General features: G+C 35.3%; 2 protein-coding genes across 3 annotated transcripts; one reads left to right on the top strand and one right to left on the bottom strand.

Moving 5' to 3' along the window:
- The first annotated feature begins 275 nt into the window (after positions 1 to 275).
- Positions 276 to 5,896, top strand: CEBPZOS (CEBPZ opposite strand). 2 transcript variants are annotated; one of them, XM_036931587.2, is made up of 5 exons: positions 276 to 420; positions 2,624 to 2,739; positions 3,836 to 3,880; positions 4,436 to 4,520; positions 5,759 to 5,896. In XM_036931587.2, the coding sequence occupies exons 1-4, from the start codon at positions 380 to 382 to the stop codon at positions 4,516 to 4,518; spliced, it is 285 nt and encodes a 94-aa protein (XP_036787482.1). In that variant the 5' UTR covers positions 276 to 379; the 3' UTR covers positions 4,519 to 4,520; positions 5,759 to 5,896. The 2 variants fall into 2 exon arrangements, with proteins under 2 accessions (XP_036787482.1, XP_036787486.1); XM_036931591.2 differs by having other exon boundaries at positions 298 to 321.
- Positions 4,526 to 24,744, bottom strand: CEBPZ (CCAAT enhancer binding protein zeta). The gene is made up of 16 exons (XM_036931582.2): positions 24,550 to 24,744; positions 20,332 to 21,827; positions 17,402 to 17,633; positions 16,640 to 16,823; positions 15,170 to 15,258; positions 13,416 to 13,469; positions 11,989 to 12,091; positions 11,813 to 11,881; positions 10,615 to 10,681; positions 9,804 to 9,901; positions 9,026 to 9,083; positions 8,540 to 8,733; positions 8,071 to 8,160; positions 5,444 to 5,505; positions 5,269 to 5,350; positions 4,526 to 4,696 (listed from the first exon to the last, which is right to left on the bottom strand). Exons 1-16 carry the CDS (start codon positions 24,703 to 24,705, stop codon positions 4,560 to 4,562), a joined length of 3,171 nt encoding a protein of 1,056 aa, XP_036787477.2. The 5' UTR covers positions 24,706 to 24,744; the 3' UTR covers positions 4,526 to 4,559.
- Between the last annotated feature and the right edge of the window lie 10 nt (positions 24,745 to 24,754).

Genomic DNA, 24,754 nt, shown 5'->3' with positions numbered 1-24,754 from the left:
CTTTCAAATCATAGTCCTGGGTTCAAATCCAAGTTCTGTCTTTTATCAGCTATGTGATCGTGGGCAGGGTAAACATCTCGCCTTCTCTGTAAAATGAAATACTCATGGCAGCTATCATGACATTAGGTTATTTGAGGATTAAATAAAATAGCGCACCAGTCAGCAGCCAGGACCCACTCTTACTTAAAGCACCATAAATGCTGATTACAGCGCGGGGAGGGGCGGGGCTCCGTCATCCATTGCGCAGGCGCATTCCAGCCTGTATGTTCCTGAGGTGAGGTAGCTGCGCAGTCTTACAAGGGCTCCCAGTGCTGGGAGTGGGTGAGGTTTCTGTGGAGCGATCTGGGGTGAACGGTGAATACCCGGTGTCTCTGCATCTATGCCGTCGGAGGAGAGCGGAAGAGGCCCTAATATTTTCAGGTCGCTTGGCAACTTTGGCGCCGCGGCCGGGGTGGGGGTGCTGCATGTGCTGCCGGTCCCTGGGAACTGCTGCCGGGCCGGAGGATCCTGGGAGTCTGGGCGGGCCGGGGAGCACCAGAGAATCGGGGAGCTGGGGAGGCGGGGCCGTGAGGGCCGCGGGTAGCCTGCCTGAGGCAGCTCTCAGAGGCCTCTCTGGTTGCTTGGCTCTTGACCGTGGTAACCTGGAAAACCTGAGTTTGTCCGGGGACGTAGCAGAGGAACCTCGTTCTTCAACATCTAGTGTGTGACATGTGGCTTTTTTTGCCTGGACATGCTGAGCTGTGTGGATTTCCAGCTGGCGCAGAGCCGAGGGATTTTCCGACGCAACATTGCCCTTTTGTCTTAAATTCGTGCACCCGAGTCAGCCTCTCGAGCCAGTGGGATGGTAACCGCATGACACATGTCCATCAGAGGGCTGCTTTATTTTAAACTTCACCAAGTTCCATCCCTCTCCAAAATGTTGTCTAATCTTGTTGCTCCTCTGCCAGTTGTAACCTAGCTTTGTCGTGGACAGGTGTGCCTTTAAAAAGTGGTCTTTATCAGATGGGTTTTATCAGTTTTTATAGATAATTCCAAGGGACTTGGAATGTAAAATGTATATATATATATTTTTAAGAAAGGTAAATGACTTATTATATACGTTGTTACTTCGAGTTTGTTTTTTGAACCGTCAGTCTCACCCTTTCCCAACAAAACGACTTTGCTTGGATTCCTTACACTGGCTCTGGGCCTGCTTTGTTTTTTTCACTCCTTGAACATTAAAAATAACCCAAGATATCTCCCTGTACTAATCATGACTTATTTCCTGTTAATAATGTATGGCATTGTGGTAAATAGGCAAAACAACTCCCTTCCCATCTGCCTCTTGGTTATATGTAAGTTCTTTTTAACTTACTCTGCTTCATTTCTTTTAGGTAAGAATAAAGTTTTAATCTTTTGGTCCTCAGAGTGATCACATTATCAAAATGAGAGAAGGGATTTTTTGGGGGGAAGGGACATCTGGTAGCCATATTAATAGGATTATCTCACAAAAGTATGGTATTTAATTATCCCCCACCCTTAAGCATGTGGAGGATCCACAAGCGAAACTCATGACAGTGAGCAGAGTGCTGGAACTGTATTCGAGAACATATCATCTGTGCATAGGATGAAACTAGACAAAGAGCATACATAGGGCAGTATCAAAATCCTGAGATTAAAAACTGCTGTTCTCCTGTTGTTCCTGAATTTGGGGTTACCGGGAGAGTAAAAACTTGGGTTTACATTTCATGTATTTTAGTAAGATCATATATGCTACTTTCTTTTTATATAGCCCTTTTGTTTGGCTTTTACTTTAGAGAAAGAAACCGAAGACTCAAACTCATTAATTACAGGAGGAGAATCAAGATCTAACATCTAGTTTTGACACTAACTGGGTGATGGTGTTTTCCTCCTCATGTGGCCCATGGGCCTCTTGTATAAACAGTCATTTGGAGTTTTCTGCTAAAAGGGCAGATTACTTGGGTGTCAACCCTAGACTTGCTGAATCAAAATGTGGGGATTGGAGGAATTGCAGGCTGAGGCCCAGGAACGTGCACTTTTAACAAGGCTTATGAGTGACACAATTAGTTTGAAAATACTGTTAGAAGAGCAGCTCTTCAGGAACAAGAACCAGTTAGTTTATAGTGCTCAACTTTGCATAAAATGTCTGAACTATGGCACAAAGTCCAATATATGTTCCTCCAGCTGTAAAATAGTCACTTAAACCTCATTTTTTGTTGGCTATGTTATAAAGAGCTTTCACATGTTGTGCCCATTAAATCATTCTTAATTCCTTTCAGCTAAAAAAATTACCCATCTCCCACCATTTTATATTCTTAGACAATTTTAAAATTGTTTTATTTACAATGCCTTCAATTTTTATCTCCTCTCTGTGCTTTATCCAATCATCTTTGGTTCACTGTGCCTTTTAGGCATGGAGATTGGAAACTAGGAACATGGGACATGTCCAGTGCAAATAAGGCTACAGTAACTTTGGGGTTTTATTCCAAAATAGATAAACATTCTTGCTTTAATAAGAATTTAATAAAAATAAAAATTACAGGAAGGAATTTTTTTATGTAAGTGGTGTTAAATCTGAATATGCTCATTTAGGTTCACATATTTTTGTTACTGTTAAACTTAGGATGGCTCGCACTATGGAACCACTGGCAAAGAAGATCTTTAAAGGAGTCTTACTAGCTGAACTTGTGGGCATTTTTGGAGCATATTGTTTGTTTAATAAGATGAACACAAGTCAAGGTAATCATAATTCAGATGTTAATGTTTTCTAGAGTGGTGTAGTTTCCTAATGCATTTTAGGTTCTAAACAGCATTTTTAGATAAATTTCTTCAGATTCAATGTAGTAGGCATTTTTATGGGTACAAGGGAAAACTAGATGTCAATTATTATAGACTAAATGACATACCTTTCCCTAAAAAAAGTAATTTGTAGAGTAGGGAACTTTTTTCACACTTCCATGGATTTTACTGGAGGACATAGAGCTTTGGCCTGGGTTAGTTTGCGAACACAGATGGAGGATTCAGCCTGCCAGTTACATCTCATTATTTGGTAGACTGAGAAGCAAGAGGTGGCATAGCTGAATTGTCAAAGAACCAGTTTCTCAGGTTAACAGTTCTTCCTCTTCATTAATATTATGCTCTAAAACCTTTCCCATGGCACCAGCTATTATTGAAAGTGCTTTGACATTTTTTTGGGGTGGGGGGTGGGGAGTTTATATTAAAGCCTTTTACTTTTAAAATTAGGAAGTGCTGCTTTCTTTCCCTAGAACAGAGAATGGTAGTCCTGGGGTGGTGACCATCTTTGAAACTTGTTTTCTTAAAGTACTTCACTGGAACAATGTTCCAGGATGTACTGGACATTCAAAAGGGCTCTATACTTTTAAACTGTAAGTAAGGGTATAAAAGAAAACATCCAAACAGTATCTAAAAGCAAATTAAAACTTAAGACAATTTAAGAAACTGGGTACAGTACAGCCTTATTTCTAATTCCTTAACAAGGTAAAATGGCATCCAAAAAACAATTCATAAAGTTACGTACGAGAATTACACATTAACATGTAAAACTTGATTTTAAATACCATTTCTGAACAAATTATACAAAAAGGCTAAATTTTAAACTTCCCAAAATAGCTATGGAAGGCTATGTGTAAACCAAGTTTCAACTTAGATCCCAAGAGGATATAGTTCTAAATTACCAGAAGGACCTTAACACAAATTTCTAATCTATAGGATTCCTGTTTCACAGACCCTAAAGCTAGCATGAAATTATGGCTCCATGTGTTAAAGAATTTCTAATAAGGAATTTCTAATCATATCTAAGACTTTTTTTCATCAGATTTCAGGCAAACAATGAACAAGAAATTTCCCTTCATCTTGGAAGGTATGTTTTTCCTCAAGAGTACAAAACAACTTTTTCAAGTAACCAATAAATTATGACCAATTAAGGGCTAAGTGACTTGTGATAGTAATTTCCTCATCCCTATCTTAGCTCCTGAGAATACAGAGTGAAGAAAATTCTCATCTAGAGATGAGAGCAGTTAGCTAATGGACTGGGATTCTTAATTCTTCTAGCAGTTAAGAACGTAGACTTTGGAATGAGACATACCTGAGGTTGTGATGGAATCAAACCATAGCTTAAAATTTAAAACCCATCTTCAGTTTCCTAACCTCTTGGAGTTGTTTCTTTTCTCTGTTAAGTAGAGAGAATGCCCATGTCACGAATTGTAGAAGGATTAAACAAGATGACATGTAATTATTTGGCATAAATGGTATAAAGTAATGCTTAATAGTGCTCACTAGAATAGAGGTGCTAGAACTTATACATGAAATATGTGTATCTTCATTTTACTATGCAGAAAAGGGAAAAAGTATGTTTTTCTCAATATAGTTTAACACTTGCCTGTTTTATAAAAACGACAGTTATTTGTATTTTCAGTTTATTACAAATCCATTGAACAGGCTGGAATGTATGGAATCAGACAGCAAGATCAAGAAAAATGGTTGAACAGCAAAAAGTAGGGGTAAGTAGAATTCTAATTTATAATTTATTTAGAAAACACTCATTTTCTTTTTTTAATTTTTTGAGTGACCTTTGGCCTCTTCTTTTTGAAATTCTTCTTTTTCTTGATCATACTTTTTACATCTCTGTTGTGTAGCCAGTCATCACGTTCAGTCTCCCATTTAAGCTGTTTGAGACCTGTTGGGATAATGGGTTGGAGAAAGATGAACACCCCACACTATAGATCTCGGCAACCCCAGAAAACATCCTACTAACAGGACTTCTGGTTGGCCATGGCCCACAGTCACTTCTCATCACTATGCAAAATCTCCAGCTTGTTTGTTGCTTTCCTTCTGTATTTATTGTCAGAGATTGTTGTTCTACAAATAAAAGACTAGGAAAGGTAAGGACCAAATGCTTCAAAGATTTTATTTCCCCTGAACATTTTTACTGATGAAAGAATAGAAGCCAGTAACTGTATCAGAAATAATTAAACTGTTTATAAAGCACCTATAGTTACTTAGCAAACTCAAAGTATATAAAAATAGCATGCCTCTCTAAAAAAACAAAAGTAACTTTTGTAGGTTGTACTTTTTTGCAGTAGTCTAAATATTTTTTAAATCCCAGATGAAAAAGCTATTCATTATAGGATGAAAGGAATTTTATCCACTCTTACTTAAAAAGGTCCTCCACAAATATTTACATCCTCAGAAGTTCTAACTTAAGGCCTTATCTAATTAAAACCTCAATAAAAAATTCAAGTTACTTACTTGCATTATCTTTGTTAGCCATGGCATTCATGCCAATACTATCAAACTTGGATCCCATATTTTCATCCAATAGATGGCCAAACTTAAAAAAGGTTGGGGTGGGGGGGATACATTTATTAGAAAACTTAAAACAATGCAGAATAACTAGCTTCTTGAAGCAGTATATTAGCCTTACCTCTTCAGCAGATACAAACAGATTGGAGTCATTGAGATTTCTTTTATTTTTTTTCCTTGATCCTAAAAGTATGTAAGCCTAGATTATTAAATTGTAAATCCAATGATTTTGCAAAATGTAAATCTTTCAACATTGTCTTGGTAAAAACAATTATATTTGTTTATATAATAAATACACAACTGCATTTATCTCCTAGCTCATTAAGTAGCTGGCACTTAAAGAACTATAATTTAGGAGTTAGTATACAGCATTTTTTAAAAAAGTTAGTAACCTAGTAAACTGTTCAGATGACAGTAGTGTCTTTTTGCCTTTCAGATTTGACCACTGATCAAGGTTTTACCCCATTTCATAGTATCAGGCAAGATTAAAATTCCAAAGTTGACACGGAAGGATTTTATATTTAAAGCAAAATGTAAATTTTAATTAAGTCAGAGGTTTTAATTCTTGGGACTGTGAAGAAATTGACAGAAGGTATGTTTACTATGTTATAGATGAAATTTTGTTTATAATACTCAAAATAAAGTGATTCTCCTTAAAAACTCACCTATAATTCTGAATAAACTTCACAAAATAGATAAAATGTCTTTAATATTTTTACACATTTGAAATTATGTAAAAATACATTAACTAGAGATACCACTTTTATCCATTTTCACTTTTCTTGAAATAATATTATTCAAACTCTGCATCTCTGACATCAATGTTTCTGGGACTATTAGAGTCACTTCTTAACAACTTTACTAGGCAATAAAAATCATCATAAAAGTTCAGCTGTTAATAAATCAATGCAGTTTTAGAACATTTCCATCAACTCCAGAAGAACCTGGTGCACGTTTGCAGTCACATGCCCTCTCCCCTAGGTTTTGCCTTTCTTGGCTAGTTCATTTTTGAGGTCATCTAAAACATGTAGCAGTCCTGCATTGCATTTTACTGCTGAATAATGACTCATTATATGGACCTATCGCATTTTGCTTATCCATTCATCGGTCAACAGACATTTGGGTCATTCTCACTTTTTGGCTAATATGAATAATGCTGCTATGAACAATCATGTGTAAATCTTTGCATAGATATACCAGAGCCACTTTCAATAAAGTTTCTAGAGCATTTAACCTTAACTTTTATCAAGGTGAAATGTGTATTATTTAATTAAGTGTGCATGATGTTGTTTTTGAATATTTTATCTTGTTAAAATTCCCACTTGAATAGCATTAGGAAGTTTTTTTTGTTTTCATTCTATAGGTATATATACACATATATCTGTAATTCAGTAAGTACTTCTGCTGTGCTGCCTTCTTAAAAGTTTCCTTAAGGTTTGTTCAACCTTAAGGATAGCCAACATCTGCAAATGTAGAATGAACACCTCCTGCCCCCATGATCAATGAACAAATCTGTTTGAAATTTCTTTGCTTTCTCCTTCCACTTTAATCAAACCAGTCAGGCATCCTTTAATCTGTATCAAAACTATTGTCGACTGATATCTGAGATCCTTTCAGACTAATGTCTTCTGAAGTAATACTTCATTACTCGAAATATGGTCACTGAGAGAGCATCTTATATTTAATATGACAGGCTCAACAGGACTTAAGATGAAGCAACATTTCTTTTCTGAGGGATGAGTGAGGAAAATATTGTCTTATATGTGAGCATATGCTACTATTAAAATGACCTTCCATCACTCAATGGAACACAAAAATCTGGAAGATAACATGTTACAATTTAAGAATGCATAGGTAAAAATCAATCTGATTAAGATGACTACGATTGTTAGCAGTATTTGAAAGAGCTGATAAAAATTTTGTAGGTATAAAAGTGTCTGAGAGACTACTACCAACATATAAAGTTATTACTTGTATTATTGTCAAAAATATTTTTGATTTTAATAAAATTGTTAAGCATTTTAATTATTTTTAACTTCAGAAGTCTATTTTTATTCTTCAGACGCTAGAGAGGCATTAGAAGCAAAGCATTAAAAAAAAAAAGCAATCCTGTGAATTTATCCACAAAATTAAGGATTATTATAGTGCTTTCTACATTATTAAAAACTTAAAATTGTCACCTGATATAGTACTTTTTCCTGTGATTAACATCTTAAAAATATTACACTAAAAGGCATCACCTGTTAGACTTTTTAAACTACTAGAGAATAAAGTAGCAGAAAGAATTTGTATCTGTTTTATCTAAGTTATTTTTGAAATTAGAATTGTTTTTATCATACGGCAAAATGGCAGATCTCATACAAAGGAAAGTCATGTTGATAAATAGCCTGGAGTTTTAGAAGAGTCCAATGGTAAGGAATAAGCAAGCGTTGGTTGAGAAAAGGAAAAAGGCAACAGGTGTCTATGGAAAATCCAGAGCTTGCATATAACTGAATGGTTTCAACATGAATGAAAAGATGACCTAGAGATATTTAAATGACAGAGGAAGAAATTTAGGAAAACAATTGAAGGAATATGTGGAAAACAACAATTTTCACATATTAAAAATACATAAAACTTAGTATCCATTATAAAAACAAAGACTAAATTGTACTAATTAATTTAGAAAATTTCCCAAAATGCTAATGAATAACAACTTTCATATTGCACACTGTTTAGGTCTAAAAAAAACTAAATATATTTTCTTACCCTGAAATGATCCAGAGAAGTCAAAATCATTTATACCTTTTCTCTTGCTTCTCTTTGTACTGACTTTGGAGTTGACTCCATCATCAAGTTCTGTTACCAAAAAAAGTGCAGTTAAGCAATTTAAAAACAACAGGACTGCTAGAGGGCTCTCATGAAGGATGCATATCGATTAGCTTTTAGAAACTGCTAATAACTATTCTAACATTAAATAAGAGTAACAGATTAGTGCAACAAGTATTGCACAGCCAGCCTAACTGTTGATTAAGATAAAAACCCAAAACTCAAAATTCAATTGCTTTAAGAAAAAAAATCCTTCAGTTCCAAGTAAGAGGGAAAAAGGTCCTTTCTAAATTTCTGGCTGAGCTGAGTATTAATTTGAATACAGAGTAACATTAAAACCAACAGGAAAACTAAGCCTATGTTGAAGAAGAAAGGAAGATTGTCTGTCTTGATTTTTTAAAATGCATACCTGGAATGTCTTCATTTTCTTCATCCAATATATCCATGAGTGTTCCTGCATCTTCATCAATTTCAGTAAATTCTTCATTCATACTTCCTAAAGAAACTTCGTCAACATCCAAGTTATCAAGGCCGTCATCACTACCTTCTGAATCTTCATCTTCAGGGTCATTCTTACTTCTTTTCATTTTCTTTTTTATGTTGCTAAAGAAAAACAACAACTTCTAATACAAAAAAGAGGACATTGTTTTCCAAATATTTCGGGTGACTTGCAGGGTACTGGGGCTATTAACATTTCAAAGGGGAGTTACAATACTACTCAGAGCCTTTATCTAATATACTAAAGTGTCTTATAAAGGTCTAAAATATTGTATTCATGTCCCAAACTTTTTTCAATACTTTTCTACTATATATCACAGTCCTGTGCTCTACTGTTCTGAGGGATAATGTGGGAAATTCTGGGAAAATAGTAAAAAGAGATTGAAGAGTATTTTACCCAGCAAAATCAAGGTCATCCTTTCCAGAGGTAAAACAATTATCATCTTCAAATGTGTCTGCAAAGAACAATATACCAATTGTGAGAAAAAGCAAGGAGTAACAAAGTTGTCGTGTCTTACTATCTGAATCCATGAACACAGTCAAAATTCTGCTGTTTGTGACAAACACTAAAATGATATACACATGACTTTTTGGTGTGTTTCGTTAATCTACATAAACCTGTGAATTTAACCCTAAACTAAAATGGGTTCCAGTTAATTTCTTTCTACAATTCTTTCGTGGAAAGGGGATAAATATCAAAATGATGTTTAACAGCTACAGTCCCCTGAAGTAGGTATAACACAGTACGCAAAGTGAACTCAGTGTAAGCTTTCCTAATTTCCCATGTTTTTTGTTTCAGTCTAAATTTCAATTAAAAATTGTCTAACGCTCTGCAGATTATAAAGATGAAACAGAAGACTACTGTATTGTTACCAATCACACAAGGAAATCAGGAACAATAAAAATAGTTTTTCTTTTACACCAAAATTATGTAAAAGAATTTTATTTACAAAGTATTTCCCCCATGAACTGCACATACACCATCATATCTTTCTGAAGCACATGTAGGTGAATAACCATGTATCACCAAAACATTTTTTTAATCCTTCACTGTGATTCCTATGGTATTCTTAGCCAAATGATTTTTTGAAATAAGGTCACTTCTACCATCATTGTTCTGTGGTTCTATCAATATTAACATATTATTATACAAATTGGAGTAAAAAACAAATTACCAATCATCTTTTCAAACTCCTCATCATCCACATCTTCTATACTTCCTTCATCTGAACTCCATTTTTGTTTTTCTTTAATTGCAACTTTTTTATAATACCTAAAATAAAATGAATGTTATGTATTTGCTTGTTTTATTATAGGGCCCATTTTACTATAATCAAATCACCTATGACCAGTGACACACACAAGTATAAAGGTTGTTACTTCAGTTGGACATAAACAATTGAAATTTTGTGAGATAAAAAATAGTTTTGAATTCAATAACATAGTTGAAAACTTGAAATATGACAGTAAATTTCAAAAATTTAGATTTAGTTCTTCATAAAAACACCTGAACTCAAATGGCATGGTAAGAGACTATTTTAATGTCAACACTAATGATGTGTTAGAATATTACAAAATGTGGCTCTGAATGACCTCTAATCACAGTATTTTATCAGACATACTCTTATACTAGGGTACAGTGAAACTTAGCATTTTGCAGATGGGATCATATTAGACTGATACAGATTTAAAGCCTGTAAGAAAACTACATATATTAAAAGAAGAAATTAAAGATTAAGTCCCACAAAATCAAGATTCATATAACAAAGTTTATGCTAAATTATGAAAAAAACTCCCAAATTTACCTGTTTTAATTTCACTTAGATGTGTTAAGATTAACAGACTTATAAATTTTCTTCACAAAAATGGATACTCACATATCCTTCAATCTTTTCATAAAGAGGCCTATGTTACTAAAGCATCTTACGGAATTAAAAAATTTAAATTTTAACAGCTCCCCAAATGAAACTGTATTCAGTATATTACCGGTAAAAAAACACTTCATCCACTGGTATTTGGCTCTCTTCTTTTGCAAGGAACTCCTTACTATTCACTAGGAAAAGATTAAGTTACATTTTTAAGTTTATTAAAGCAATCCTTTTTGTTATTCCAGGCATACCTACAATTCTAAAGTCTCACAATGTAAGGAAGGTAGGTAAGGAAGGTAGACAGAAGGAATCCTACAGTGCAAAGGACAATTTCTGGAGAAATCTGCATGGAGATTCTACAATTGAAACTGTTGGCCAGGATGAAGCAGGGAGCCATCAGTGCATGACAGTAAAGAACGGGGCTCTCTCCCTCCAGTTGCACCCAGGATCCCAATTTCAAGAGAAATAACAATGCACAGAGTTCTCTTAATAATTAAACTTGTCATTTTTATCTCAGAAAAACGCTAATGCCTGACATTCTGGAAACAGGAAGTAAAGGTAAACATATAATTATACATAATTTTACTTAATATTGAGGAAAACTAAGAAATAATAAGGAACTACAAAAATATTAGTTTTCACTCTTCAGATAAAGATTTTCTGACCCACCTTTATTAAGAAAGGATTTGGCTTATAGTTCTACCTCTACTAACTTTGGCAAGTCCTTTCACATCCCTAGACCTCTGTGAAATAAGTCAGTTGGAAATTAGATGACTTATAAGATTTAACTTAACCCTAGTCTCTGAACAAAATGGAGCTGGGATTCAGTATGTAAAGAAATGTCTGCTCTGAACAGAAGAATCAGATCCACAAAATGGGCACTAAATACCTGTACAAGTAGGTTATCAACTAAGTTTAAAATAATGCTCTATGACAAATTTAGTTACAGGTTTTCTGCTAAGCCTGTATTCAAGAGCTTAAAAATGGTCTGAACTGTAAAAGATAATTAAATATGGGGGTCACTGATAAAGCTATATGATACAGGAATGGCAAAATATTGATAACTATTGAAGGTGGGTGATGGTTATGGGGGGGTTCATCATTTTATTAGTTTATTATTTGGAATATGTTTGAAATTTTTTGTAACAAAATTAAAAAAATAAAAAGACCCAGCCACTGTAAACTTGAGAATGTATACACGTTCTTGGTACCAAAAGGAATAATGTCTCCGGTGCTTAGGTTTTATTCTGAGAAGGGGGAGCAGAAATAACAAAGTTTGTATGTTTCTGACTTAACTGTTCAGTTTCCATACTTACCAGCAAAACTACGAATATCCCTCATAAAATGCTTTCGTTTTGGCTGCATCACAATACTGTGAGTGTTTTCTGAAATGCAAGATCACAACAGTGTGATGAAAAACCTAGTTATAGGAGCCTGTTGTTTAATAAATATCAACAGTGAACACAAATTAATTCATAAAATAAAAGCATACCTTTGCCTTTATGTGGCTTTGGATTTCGGTATACAAATCGATCCAAGAATCTCATTAATGTGAAATCCTGCAGTGGATCCCCTGAATACTGAATATAATTGCCCTGAAAGGTGGGGGGTGGGAGTAAATTAAGAGCTCAACTCAAACTATATATAAGTGCATCCAGATAAGAAAAAAGAGGAAAAATATAAGCATCTATTATGTGACATGAGTTTTAGGAAATATATATTTGGTCATTCAGATGGGCAAATATGTATTTCTCAGGTATGTATATTTGGTCTTCATCTACAGTTCTGACAATACTTGGGAGCCTTAAAGGTGAAATGGGTGTCTTGTCAGTTAATAAGACACTTTTGGACCCCACCCAAGGGCAGGGACTGGAGGTGCAATCAGCTAATGGCCAATGATTTAGTCAATCATGATTATGCAGTGAAACCCTCAAAAAAACCAAGAAGAGCATATCTCTCTTTTGCATCCTGCTTCTCTGTTGCAGAGAGCTTCCACACTTGGAAACCAGGAGACTTCCACATGCCACTCAGCCAGGCCACAAGCTCCCAGAGAATAGAAGCTCTTTTATTTGGGACCTTGCCCTATGTATTTCTTCATCTGGCTATTAACTTGTATTCTTTATTAAACGGTAAACCTGTTTCCCGAGTTCTGTGAACTGCAAATTAATCTAATTTAAGGGGGAGGTTGTTGGGACCTCCAATCAGCCAGTGGGTCTGAAGGACAGGTCAACAGCCTGGAGTTTGCAACCGGAGTCAGGAGTGGGGTTTGGAGGGCAGTCTTGTAGGATGGAGCCCTTAACCTGGGGAATCTGGTGCTGTCTCTGGCAGAGAGCATCAGAAGCTGAGTTCTTGGACACCCTGCTGGTGTTCAAGAACTGCTTGGTGTGCATGCATAGGAAGCCCCCCTCCCACACACACATGCAGTCAGGTCTGGGAACTGAATGTAGTTGGTGCGAACTCAATTATCCTGCACTGAAGGCACAAATATGCACTAGATTACCCCTCAAATATCCCTCTCACGCACATAAAGAAATTAAACATACACTTGTACATATACATACATATTCTATGATGCACTGATGATTTTCTAAATAGGTAAATAATGTTGGTCATCTAACTATTAACCAGGAACTAAACCATGAAGTGGCCAGCACAGCAAATGGCAGTAATCTTTCTTAAGAAAAAAGCCAGAATTTATTAAGTAACTGTTGTGGTTTTCTAATATCCTGTATTTCCATTTATCACTGAATAGAAAAAATCATCTGCTGCTCTGTATTAGAAAAGCCACTGCTCTTTTACAATAGCAGAAAATATCTGTGATTCTATCTGGTAGAGAAAAAACACTGTATGACCAATGATTATCTAAAACTAGAGTACTTCTTTTTTTCTTATTTCTTGTCCTCTGAACATTACACTTACCTGAAGGATAGTCTTTGCAAAGAGGGCTACAGAGGGGTGAAAATGCTCAGATAGCTGAAAAGAAAAATGTGAATAAAGTTCTCACTACAATTGTAGATTATTTAAAAAATCCAAAGAATTGAAACTTAAGCCAATACATCAGAAGAGTGATTTGCAAAATTCAGGTCTCAGGAACACTTTACACACTTAAAAATCAAGGCCCCCAAGAGCTTCCTTAACTTAAGGGGGATATATCTCTACTGATACTTTCTTTTAGAAATTACAACAGGAAAATTTAAACTTATTTATAGTTCATTTAAAATAACAAATCCATTACATATTAATATAAATCACGTTTTATGACAAATACTATTTTTCAGAACAAGGAAGTATTAGAAAAACAGCACTAGTTTTGCAGATCTAGTGTCTGCACTCACATCTGCTTCTGTATTCTATGTTATTTTAGTTGAAGTATATGAAGAAAAATCTGGCCTCAGACAAATATACAGTTGGAAAAAGGATTAATTAATTCTTACACATAATTGTGGGTCTCCTTCTTTGATACTATACCAAGCTGATGATTAGTTGCAATATGGAATCTGAAACCGTATCAATCAGTTTTTGGTACTTGCTATTAAAATTAATTGGTCTACTTTGAATGGATCTTTTATCTACACATGGCTTTGTAGCACTGAGCATTGGTCATTTGGAAAATACTGATTCAATGAGTTATGAAGTTCTTCCAAATATTGACCACATTTCATTCAACATTTTATTACAAAAATCACACTGATAGTATCACCATGATTTCATTAGCAAAGTTTTTACATATTGAGAAACTGCCAAGCTCAAGGTGGTGGTTGTTAAGGTTTCTAAAATTCTACTCTTTGCTTATATGCTTAATTTTGTCACTTATTATCAGTACTATTACCAGTTGTTCTGTTTGAAGTAACAAGTTCATTTTCAAGAAACTGTCTCCCAACTACCTGAGCCTGAACAACCAGTATGCCAGCCAGTCTTTCATGAAAATAGTTAGTTGCATTTCCAACAACTACTCAGGCACTTTACTTTGAGACATGAGACAACCTTCATACTTAGATATGCAAAAGTGTGTCATGCATTCTTGCTATACATACACAGTGTTAGAAAGACATTGTACTTTAGGATAAAGACAGTAAAATCAGTAATTTTTTCTGTTTCATCATTGTTACACGATACAAGCTTTTTTCTCCCTGCATCTATTTAGCAGTGAAGGATATAATGGCTGCCAGTGCAGCTTGCTGCTATTGTCTTTGTGCTAAGGCACTAGCAGTTCTACCCACCATTTTTAAAATACGATTAATACCGCTGTCAACACACCAACAGAGTGTTTTATTTACAAAAAGTTCTATCATCACAAAACTACTGGAATATCTAATGTATAAAGCAAAATTTACCCATTTTATAAAGCTGTTATATACAATAATCTTGCAAAAAACGAAATTTATTTATGGCCATGTAAAACATCCTTATTTTGCATACACATTAAGGTTTTCTACATGTGAATGTACTAATGTATAAATTTAATGTTTAGTACAGGCAACAGAAAATAGGTTATAAAGCATTACAGTTAAGTGACATTATTTCAAATTGCTTCCTTATGCCAATTAACTAATGTCTAAATAACTAAATTCCTATATTTGTCATATACAAGAAAAACAAACTTCAAGGTGTGAAATCCATGAAGGCAAATATATAGCACAAATGAATTACAAAACAATTTGAAATTATATTACCTTTTTGAGTTCCCAAAGACTTGTATTTTCAGCTCCACAAAACAAAGGATTTCTACTGAAAGGATCATATGTATTTAAGCGTTTGCCACCTGAGAATAAAAAACAGTGTTGCTCCAATCCTTTATTCCTAGGCCAAAATGTCATGATAACTACCACCATAAATACTGTTACCAATACCTATAATTCTCAACATTCTTAGTTAGCCAGACATACCAAAAACTCCAAGCCTTATTAAGGATTTACGTTGGTACTCAAGACAGCATCTGATAATGAATAAACCAGCCAGCCAGTTTATCCCAACTACTAAAAACTCCCCTTCAAAACATCTCAACAGAAGGTGCTCACATCTGGATCGGTTAGGTCATAAATGTTGAGATAACAAATAACTTAAAGATAAAATAGGTCTACGTTCTTTTGGAACTTTAGAGTGCATTGAATATTTGTCATTAAATTATGCCCTGAATTAATTCTCACTTGGAACATGTTTTACATTATTTTCTTTATGTTTTCAGAAATGCAGGATTAAAAAATTTAAAACCAAGAACTTTCAGAACACACTACGAACTGTCTACTTCATAATGCACATGCTATTGCCCTTCTAAAAGATTATTCTTGGTTTAGCCTTTAGGGCAACAGATGGATTCCTCTGAAAACTTTCTTGGTGGGTATCATACTTCTCTTTTATACCTCAGAGGCAAACTGAAGTTTGGAGAGATGAAATAATTTGACAAGTGTCCCATAAGTTTGAAGCAGCAGGAACATTTCTTGATTCTCAAGGTTAGTGTGCTTTTCTTTACAGCCTCAAACGAAGAAGCTGCATTTCTTAAATTTCTTTTGGCTCTAATATTCTATTAACGGATAATTCATTCTGTGTGTATGCATGAAAAACCTAAGATTTCTATCTCAAAGAATGTTTTCAATCCTAAAATACTGCTGTAAGGAATTTTAGAAGGTATGATGCTCAAACAAAATAACCAAAAGTTCCACACAATTCACAACATGTAACGAGATACTTTCGTTTATAAATCAAATTTTCACGTCCAAACATTTGTTGTCCTCATATATTGTCCATGTTTGAGGCCTTTAAATGTACAGATAAAGGCTAAGAAACTATTACTAGTTCAAGGGTATAAACCTACTTGATTCACAGCTAAAGGAAGAGAGATTTATTGTGCATTTAACATGTCCATAGTTTTCTCACTAAATCTTCAAAGCTCCAAAAGGTATTTAATTTCTAAGATTTCAAATATTAAAAATGTGTTTATTAACTGTGATTAATAAATGATTTCCTATATTAAAAATTTACTTTTAAGGTCCTGAATGTACCTGGTTATGAATGCTCCCATTCAAAAGAAAGCAATACTGAGAGGGCTTCTAAAATGGTATGCTAATTTCTTCAAAGATCAAAGGGGAATCCAATTCCCTGGTTTAAAAATTCAAAATAATAATTAAAAGATTTAAGATACTCACCTTTCAAATTATCAAAGTGCACCCAAGAAGCAGACACTGATTTCTTGGTTTCTATATGACTTTCAGATACAGTTTCTTCTGTCTCAATGTTTTTCACTGTACCTGTTTCTTCATCTGCATCAGTGAATTTTTCCATGTCTTCATCATCTTTTATGTCAATAAAATTTTCCTCCTCATCAGACTCCTAAAGTATAGGTATAAATTTATATAGATTTAATGAATATAGGTTAATCAACTAGAAGTCTGTACTCAATTATGTGCAACAGTTTTGAAGATTTGCTTTTTGCAATTCTGGTGAAAAATGAAAGTTCCATCAATGAAATTTAGGATGAGAGACTACACTTTTACTTCTAAATGTAACAGAGTTTAAGTTTTGAGTCAAGAACTCCTGAATCTTTGGGACTTTATTACATGGAAACACTTAGCCTCAAATAAATTTCTGACATCTTATAAATAATCCTGTGAGACAGGTGCTGTTACGTCCATCTCACAACGAAGGAAACAGATTTAAGAGATCTAGCTCTTTAACATTCTGCATCTCATATAGTTACAGTTTAGTGTAGTGCAATTTAGTGAAGTGGTCAAGAAACATGCCCACCTAGTAAACTGTGTACCTGGGACTAAAATCCAGGTCTATCTGACTCTAGGACTCATACTCTTACATGCTTCAGAGAGCTAAGTAAGTTACTGTCATTGAAGCAAAGAAGAAACACTAATGTACTTCAGAACCCATTCGATTTAAAAAGCAGTTGTAAAATATACCGGATGATCGTGTAGTTGACTTCTTAAATCTGGTTTTACTTTAAGGATTTCAGACACAAGATACAAGGCTCCACATATGAATGGTGGCATCTGTTCACAAGTAACCTGAAGTAACCGCTTCACAAAAGCCTTTACCCTGCGCAAGACTATGTCAGCTTTCAGAGATTTGTAGACAAGGTTAAGAAACATGGCTTGCTTAGAACACATCAGCAACCCTGGATCCAACATCTTCCTGTAAAACAAAAACACGATCAAATGCTTATTCATAAAACAGCTTCAAAACCAGCAGTCACATATTAGAGGCAACTCATCTTAGGTAGGGATAACCTTCCTGCTTATTTTAGAACAAGTGACCATTTCTGACCTAAGATGTCAAGTGGAAGATGTCAAGTGGAAGTCAATGACCAGAATACAAAGAATGATGACAGCACCAGGGGAGGAAAAAAAAAGTTAAAGGAGCAACAGACTTTTTTTTTTATGGTTTCTTTTCTCTTTTTCAAGTGATTTTCTATTCTCTAGACCAACAGGGCACAGCCCTAACAGTATTATTTTTATATAAATACAGAACCGCACATGAAAGGCGAATCCAAAATCAAACAATGAACAGTGGAGTAGACAAGGGTTATTATCCTCGTATCACTACCTACTAGCTGGAAGACCAAAGGCAACCTCCTTATGGTTCTAGTAAAGACCACATATGTATACCAAAATTCATTATAATTTAAAAATTCTCTGTCTTACTTGCTGAATCCTAGAGATGCTCCAACTGATCTCGACTCCAGACATTAGGACACCCTAATTTAACACAGTCCTCCAGATCTACTCATGTGGAATCATTACTTCTTCCAAGTATATCTATCAACTTTTTCATAATAGAAATGAAAATATTTAACCTTGTGAGCATTTTCATACTGCTCTGCATACTCAGTTTTCCCTATTTGTCAGTTTTGTAATTCTAATACCTATTTGTGATATTCTGTATTAATCACCTTTGATATTCAATTTTCTCTCTTCACATTTAATATTTTTGACCTTTCCATTCATTTTACAACTCATTTTTAATTCTAAGTTAATTAATTCTGTTATTATATGTCAATAGAAACATTTGACAAGGGTTAGATAGGTGTGTGTCTACCATTTCAAAGAGAACATGTTCTGCAAGTTTTTAAATCACATTTTGTATATATACCACATCATTTTCCATTTCTCTTATCCCTTAATTAATATGAGGGAATTTTTATTTAAAGGATTCTTAATAAAACCAAGAGAAATAAAAACTTTAAGTAGAGGCTTAAAAGCCCTTTGAGGAAATCCATTTGAGAGCTCTTGGCAAACAGTAATTTAAAGAATTTAGGAATGTACTCCTCAGAGATGTTAAGACTGTTGTCTTAAACACTGAGATGTTAAATTGTTACTAAAGAAATATGTTTTCCAATAGATTCCAAACATTTCCTAGAATTAGAAGTTTTTATGACTTTTAAAACTTACAAAAAAAACCTAAGACCATGAAACCTCTCCATTTTCAGCCTTGGAACTCTTTTCTAAACTAAAGAAGTATTTATTACTTAAAGGAATCGTGGACTCTCAGGAGTTATGGAGAAGCCTTGAGAGTTTTTTTTGGTCTACTGTCATGGAACACCAAGAACTCCAAAGCCTGTAGACCTGCATTTGCCACCTAACTTGGCCTCCTAATGTCTGGGTGATCTTGCACAAATTACTGTACCTCACAGACTAGAGACCTCTTAAGAGGGTTAAACTTAAGAAATGCACATAAGTTATATTAATAACATTAGTATTAACACAGGGCACTTACTATGTGTCAGGCACTATTAGACACTTAACATATATATGAAGATTACATGGGTTAAATATACACTAGTTCCTTAATCTTTTAAAGTTCTATCATGTTCTAGCTCTGTAACCTTGGGAAAGTTTCATAATTTTTTCATAGTAACCCTACAGGACAGTGCTTTTCTTTCCATTTTATAGACAAACTGAGGCACATTACAGTGGGATCAACTATGTTTACCAATAGGGTTTTAATGAGGATTCAGTATCTGTGCAAAGCTAAAAGCAAACTAATGGCTGAGACTCAAAACCAGGCAGTGTGGCTTAAATCCAAGATATTAATCACTTCCTTAGATTCCTCACAAGATGTATGTATGTGTAATTAAACAAATGAATTAGAAGGAAATATGTAGCTTTTTGGTATTCTTGAAAAGTTCGAAAGTGTTCACACAATGTTCAAAATATCCCTCAACGGATGTGTTTGTTAAGGGACAGGTGCAAAATTTAGTGAACAAAAATCTTCATCCCAATATTTTGAAAACTCCCAAACTGCAACCCCCAGCCCTCCCTATCTAACATTTTCTTGTTTTCTGTCAGTCTTCCCCAGAATGAATGTAAGTGCTTCAGGGGTGGGAATTTTGTTCACTGTGTGACATCCTGAGCACCTAGAACAGCACTGGGCATATAGCTGCACACAAAAATTATTGTTCAATAAATTAGTAAATGGCTGTGTGAAGGACAGGAGGGAAGAAATACAGGACTGAGGATGGGGGAGGGCAAGGGAGAAGAAAATTATTATATCTTTAGTTCTATTTCTTTAATATCTGAAGAGACTTAAAGCAAAATGTTAAAGGTGAAATAGGTGGTAGGATATATGGGCACTTTTTGGGGGGCTATCTTTCTGTATTTTATCTTCTCAAAATAAAAAATAATAAGCAGTGTATTTAAAGCATTTAACATAGTTGTCCAACAGGGAAACAAAGATTAAGTGACTTACTACTCAAAATTGGTGAGTAGGAAGTTGCTGAGGGAAGCCTAAAATCCAATTTTCTGTCTTTCTCTTACCCCACAAAGGGGCACTGCATCTATTATATTAAACCACGTTATTCCTTTTATTCACATATAGTATGGTATGTACTTACCTATATAATGCTGCATAATATCGATCTGATATTGTCTGCTGAGAATTCATTACCTGGAACAGCAACATTAAGGCTTGCACACTGGTATTGAAATTCACTATATGCAACACTCTAAACAGGGTGTCAACCTGCTCCCTCACTTTGTCATCACCAGTCTGGGAGTAAGGGAATGCCCTATTCACTCCTGTTAAAAGGGCACCAAGCATTTTTGATTCAATATCTTTTTTCTTGATACAAGTCCGAAAAAAACAAAAATAAAGAGTTATTAATTTGTTAGCTAATTCACTTTCTTCATGGGAGAGGACCATTTGATTTAAAAAGCAAATTGCATAATATTGTGCTTTGGAGCTGATATTTGAGCGAAAAAGCAGCCTTTCTACTTCACTACACACAACTCCTTTCATATTGGGATGTTTACAAAGCAATGTCTCTAACAGATGGGAGGCTTTTGTGGCGATTCTGTTTTGAGGATCTCCCAGTTTGTTTACCACCTGCACAAGAAGAGCCTTCTCTTCCTCAGGTTTGTTACAAAGAAGCTCATGAGCCACTGCAAGGGCTCGAATTTTGGTGGTTACTAATGAATCATGACTTAAAGTTTCTAAGACCTGCACAAATTCAGCCACTATGTTTTTTAGCTGGTGTTCAAAATACCACAATATCAGCCTTCTATCTCTTGAATCCTTGTTGCCACTGGACAACTGTTCTAGTTTGCTGAAAGGATGTTGGCTGAAAATCCGCAGCTTCCGACTATCTGGCAAAAGGTCCGTGATTAGTAACTCTTTGAAAGTACCCAAAGCCATGAGGCACTGCTGTTTGCTGCCCTTCTTTTTGACAAGGTTCATGAGAGTTTCTACAAACTGGAGTGTGTGAATAGCATCATCCTGAATAAGGAGAATCATGGCTGCCATCCTATCACCTAGCGTCCCAGTTGACACAATTGTCTTCATCCAGGTGGAAGAGGCTCCCTTTTGGTTATTCGTCTTATTTTTGAATAAGTTGATTTCATGCTCATACAACTTCTGAGCCAAGGTTTTGTACTTAGACACAACAGCTTGAGGCTGGGGTTCCAAAGAATATTCACTGCTGTACTGCAGATCGTACCATTTGCCTCCAGGCTTGAGTAACAATGTCTGTCTCTCAAAAAATTCAAAGATGTCTTGCTGTTTATCTTTCCTTATTTTAGGTATGGTGCTGTTCTCATCAGAATGTTCTTCTGGTTTATTTTTATTTTTCACCTTACTGGTTGATGTCTTTTCACTCTCTGTTACATTTTGCTTTTTATCATCTACTTTAGATAGTCTTGCTTCTTTTTTGCTGGCATCTTCTTTTTTAGCTGATTCATCTTCAATTAAGAAAGCTTTTGAGTACTTGACCAAACTAAGATTATGAATAAATGCTTCCAATTCACCTTGTTGGAGGTCATCAATTGCTCCTTTTTTGCCTCCATCCACCACTTCCTCATTCTCATCCAAAGTAGCCAGCATAAGGTAATCTTGCTGCATAAAAACATACAGAAGTTAAATTACAAATCAGTTTAGTTTAAAGTTCAAATGCTAATTTGAAATCTGTATCTTTGAAATCAATTAAACTGAGTTATTATGGTACTGCCTGGGCTCTAACTCTACCCTGCAAATAACTACTTGATGTATCAAAGATTTAAATCTGAAAAACAAAATCATAAAAAACAGGAGAAAGCACAATGTAATTTAAAAAATCATTTCCAAGTAGGAAAAACCTTTTCAAATTTGACATAACACTCAGATCCCATAAAGAAAGGATGGGTGAACTTATTCTCTCAAACACAAAACGCATACAAAAATCAAAAGACAAATAATGAATTGAAAAAAAGAAAAAAACCCTGGCAACTCCTATCAAAGTAACTGGGCTCAATATTTATACACATTTTTATACATCAATTAGGGAAGTGACAAGCCAACAGAAAGATGTGCAAAGGACATAAACAAATGGTTCACAGAAAAAAAAAAGTGGTTTTTAACAATATGAAAAGATGTTCGACCTCACTGACATTTAGAGAAATACAAATTAAAACTACAATAATATATTCATTTTTTAATCTGTCAGATGAGCAAAGATAAAATTATGACAGTTGGTCTTGGGAAGAAAGTGGGGATAAAAGGCACTTGCATACATGACCTATGGAACTGTAAACTGTCATGATCTCTATGGAGGGCAATGTGTCATCTTCAATCAAAATACAAGACACACATCCTTTGACCCAGCAGTTCTATTTGTATAAATTTAGGTTACACATACAATTACAAAAGTGGGAAAAGATATATATTCAAGGTTATTTACTGAATCATCATTTAAGATAGCAAAAGATTGACAACTTAATATTCACAATAAATGGTTAGATAATTTAAGACAGTCCACGATTTATGCAGGCATAAAACCAATGACACAAAACTGTACGTACTGATAAGGAAGGATGTCTAAGTAAGAAAGAAAAGGATGCAAAAAATTATACAGTATGGTACCTTTTGTGTAAAAAATAACACACATAGAGGTGAGGCTTAGAACCTCCCCCCTTATGTTCTGAGAGAAATCTTCTGCATACATGGATGTTTATTGCCCTCGTCTAGCGCGGATTAACACATAGTCTACAGGCACACACCTGATCATCTACATTTGCTCTCTTACAACACTAAACTCTGTTTTCTACCTTTATCTCGTATCTACCTACCACTTCAGCATTTTATTAAAAATAATAATAATAGAGAAATGTGGTATCCACATATAAATCAGGTTTAAAAATCAAATGAATATTCATATTTGAACTGACTGTGTATAGTTCATAATGCATTAACAAAACCGAAAGCTTCTGTGATGACTGCCCTTGCACTGTTCACCATGTAACTTATTCACTATGTAAGAATTTGTACTCCATGTAAGAATTTGTTCGTTATGCAGCAGAAGATTGGAGACTGACGAAAATTGGGCTTGGGGTGGATTAATGATTGTGCATTGAGTATTGACCCCCCTATACAGAGATTTGTTGTGGTTAACAACTATTTGATCAATAAATATGAGAGATGCCCTCACTATATATATATATATATATATATAAACACACTTCCAATTGTAAAATAAATAAGTAACCGGGATGTAATGTATAGCATAAGGAATATAGTCAAAATATTGTAACAACTTGGTATGGTGATACCTGGTACCTAGAAATATCATGTATATAAATGTTGAGTCGCTGTGTTGTACACCTGAAACTAATGTAATGCAATGCTGTTGTCAACTACCCTTCAATAAAAAAAAAAAAAAAAAAAAAAAATAACACACATATTTGTGTATTTGCTTGGAAGATAATAAAAGACCGGTAAAAAATGATTGCTTCCTGGAGGGGAAATTGCATGGCTGGAGATAAAAGTGAAAAGATGACTTCTCACTATGTACCCCCTCTTTTTTAAAAAAAAGTTTATTTGTACCAAGTGCATATATTACCTATTCAAAAATTAAATACAACCCAAGTACAAACTTTGAACCTGCTCCTTTAAAATGCATTTCTTATGCTTCTATTCCCTACCCCCGAAAGTCCAGTCTCCAAACGAAACATTTAATAAAAAGTAAACCAAATTCTGTCAGGTATTTGTTCTAAATTTCTAAGGTTTCCTATCAAATTCAGAGCAAAAGCTCACCCTTTTACCTCTCTGACCTCATTTTTCACTACTCTCCCCTCAGCTACACGGACAACATGGCTCACTCTTCCCTTTCCTTTAGTTTTCTGCTTATAATTTCTGTGATAGGTTCCCTGATCACCTCATTTAAAACCATAACGCCCTCTCCCACTCATTATCTTCCATGTTTCTTCTATAGTACTACTATGTATCGGTGAGGACAGTTACCAAAACCACTTCAAAACACTGACTCCACGAGTTCAGGACCGAAAACAGTCAGCCCTCGCTGAGCGGATTGACGGAAGGCAGCGCTACACCAAGTAAATAAAAGGAGAGGATCACCTACATCCCAAGAAGGGCCACAGCTCAAAAACGTCCAATTATAAACGGCTTTTCTCTTGTAAAGAGCAGTGGAGAAGAAGAGCGGGAATCGGACAGAGCACCTTCCGAAGCTGGGATCGGCGTCCCGGAGGCCCTCCCCCGCCGCAGCCCGGAGGCGGCCAGGGCCCGGCCCGGCCCCGCGCGGTACCACTCCCCGCGCCTCTCTTCTCCAGGACTCAGACGTCATTACCTTGGTGCCTCCGAGTCGTAAAACTTCCTCCAGGGAGAACCCATTCTCATCTTCAACGTTATCATCCTCGTCGTCTTCGTCTGGATCTTCCACCGCCACCTCCCGGCCCCAGGGTCGCTTAGCATGGAATTCCAAGGGTTTCTTGGGGGCCGCCATTGCTAGCAGAGCACGCGCCGACGGCCCGCAACTTCCTTCCGCCTGCCCG

The sequence above is a fragment of the Manis pentadactyla genome, chromosome 2 (assembly GCF_030020395.1).
Source record: "Manis pentadactyla isolate mManPen7 chromosome 2, mManPen7.hap1, whole genome shotgun sequence".
NCBI lineage: Eukaryota > Metazoa > Chordata > Mammalia > Pholidota > Manidae > Manis > Manis pentadactyla.
The sequence above is the reverse complement of the archived record's forward strand: the minus strand, read 5'-3'. Positions and strand labels throughout refer to the sequence as shown.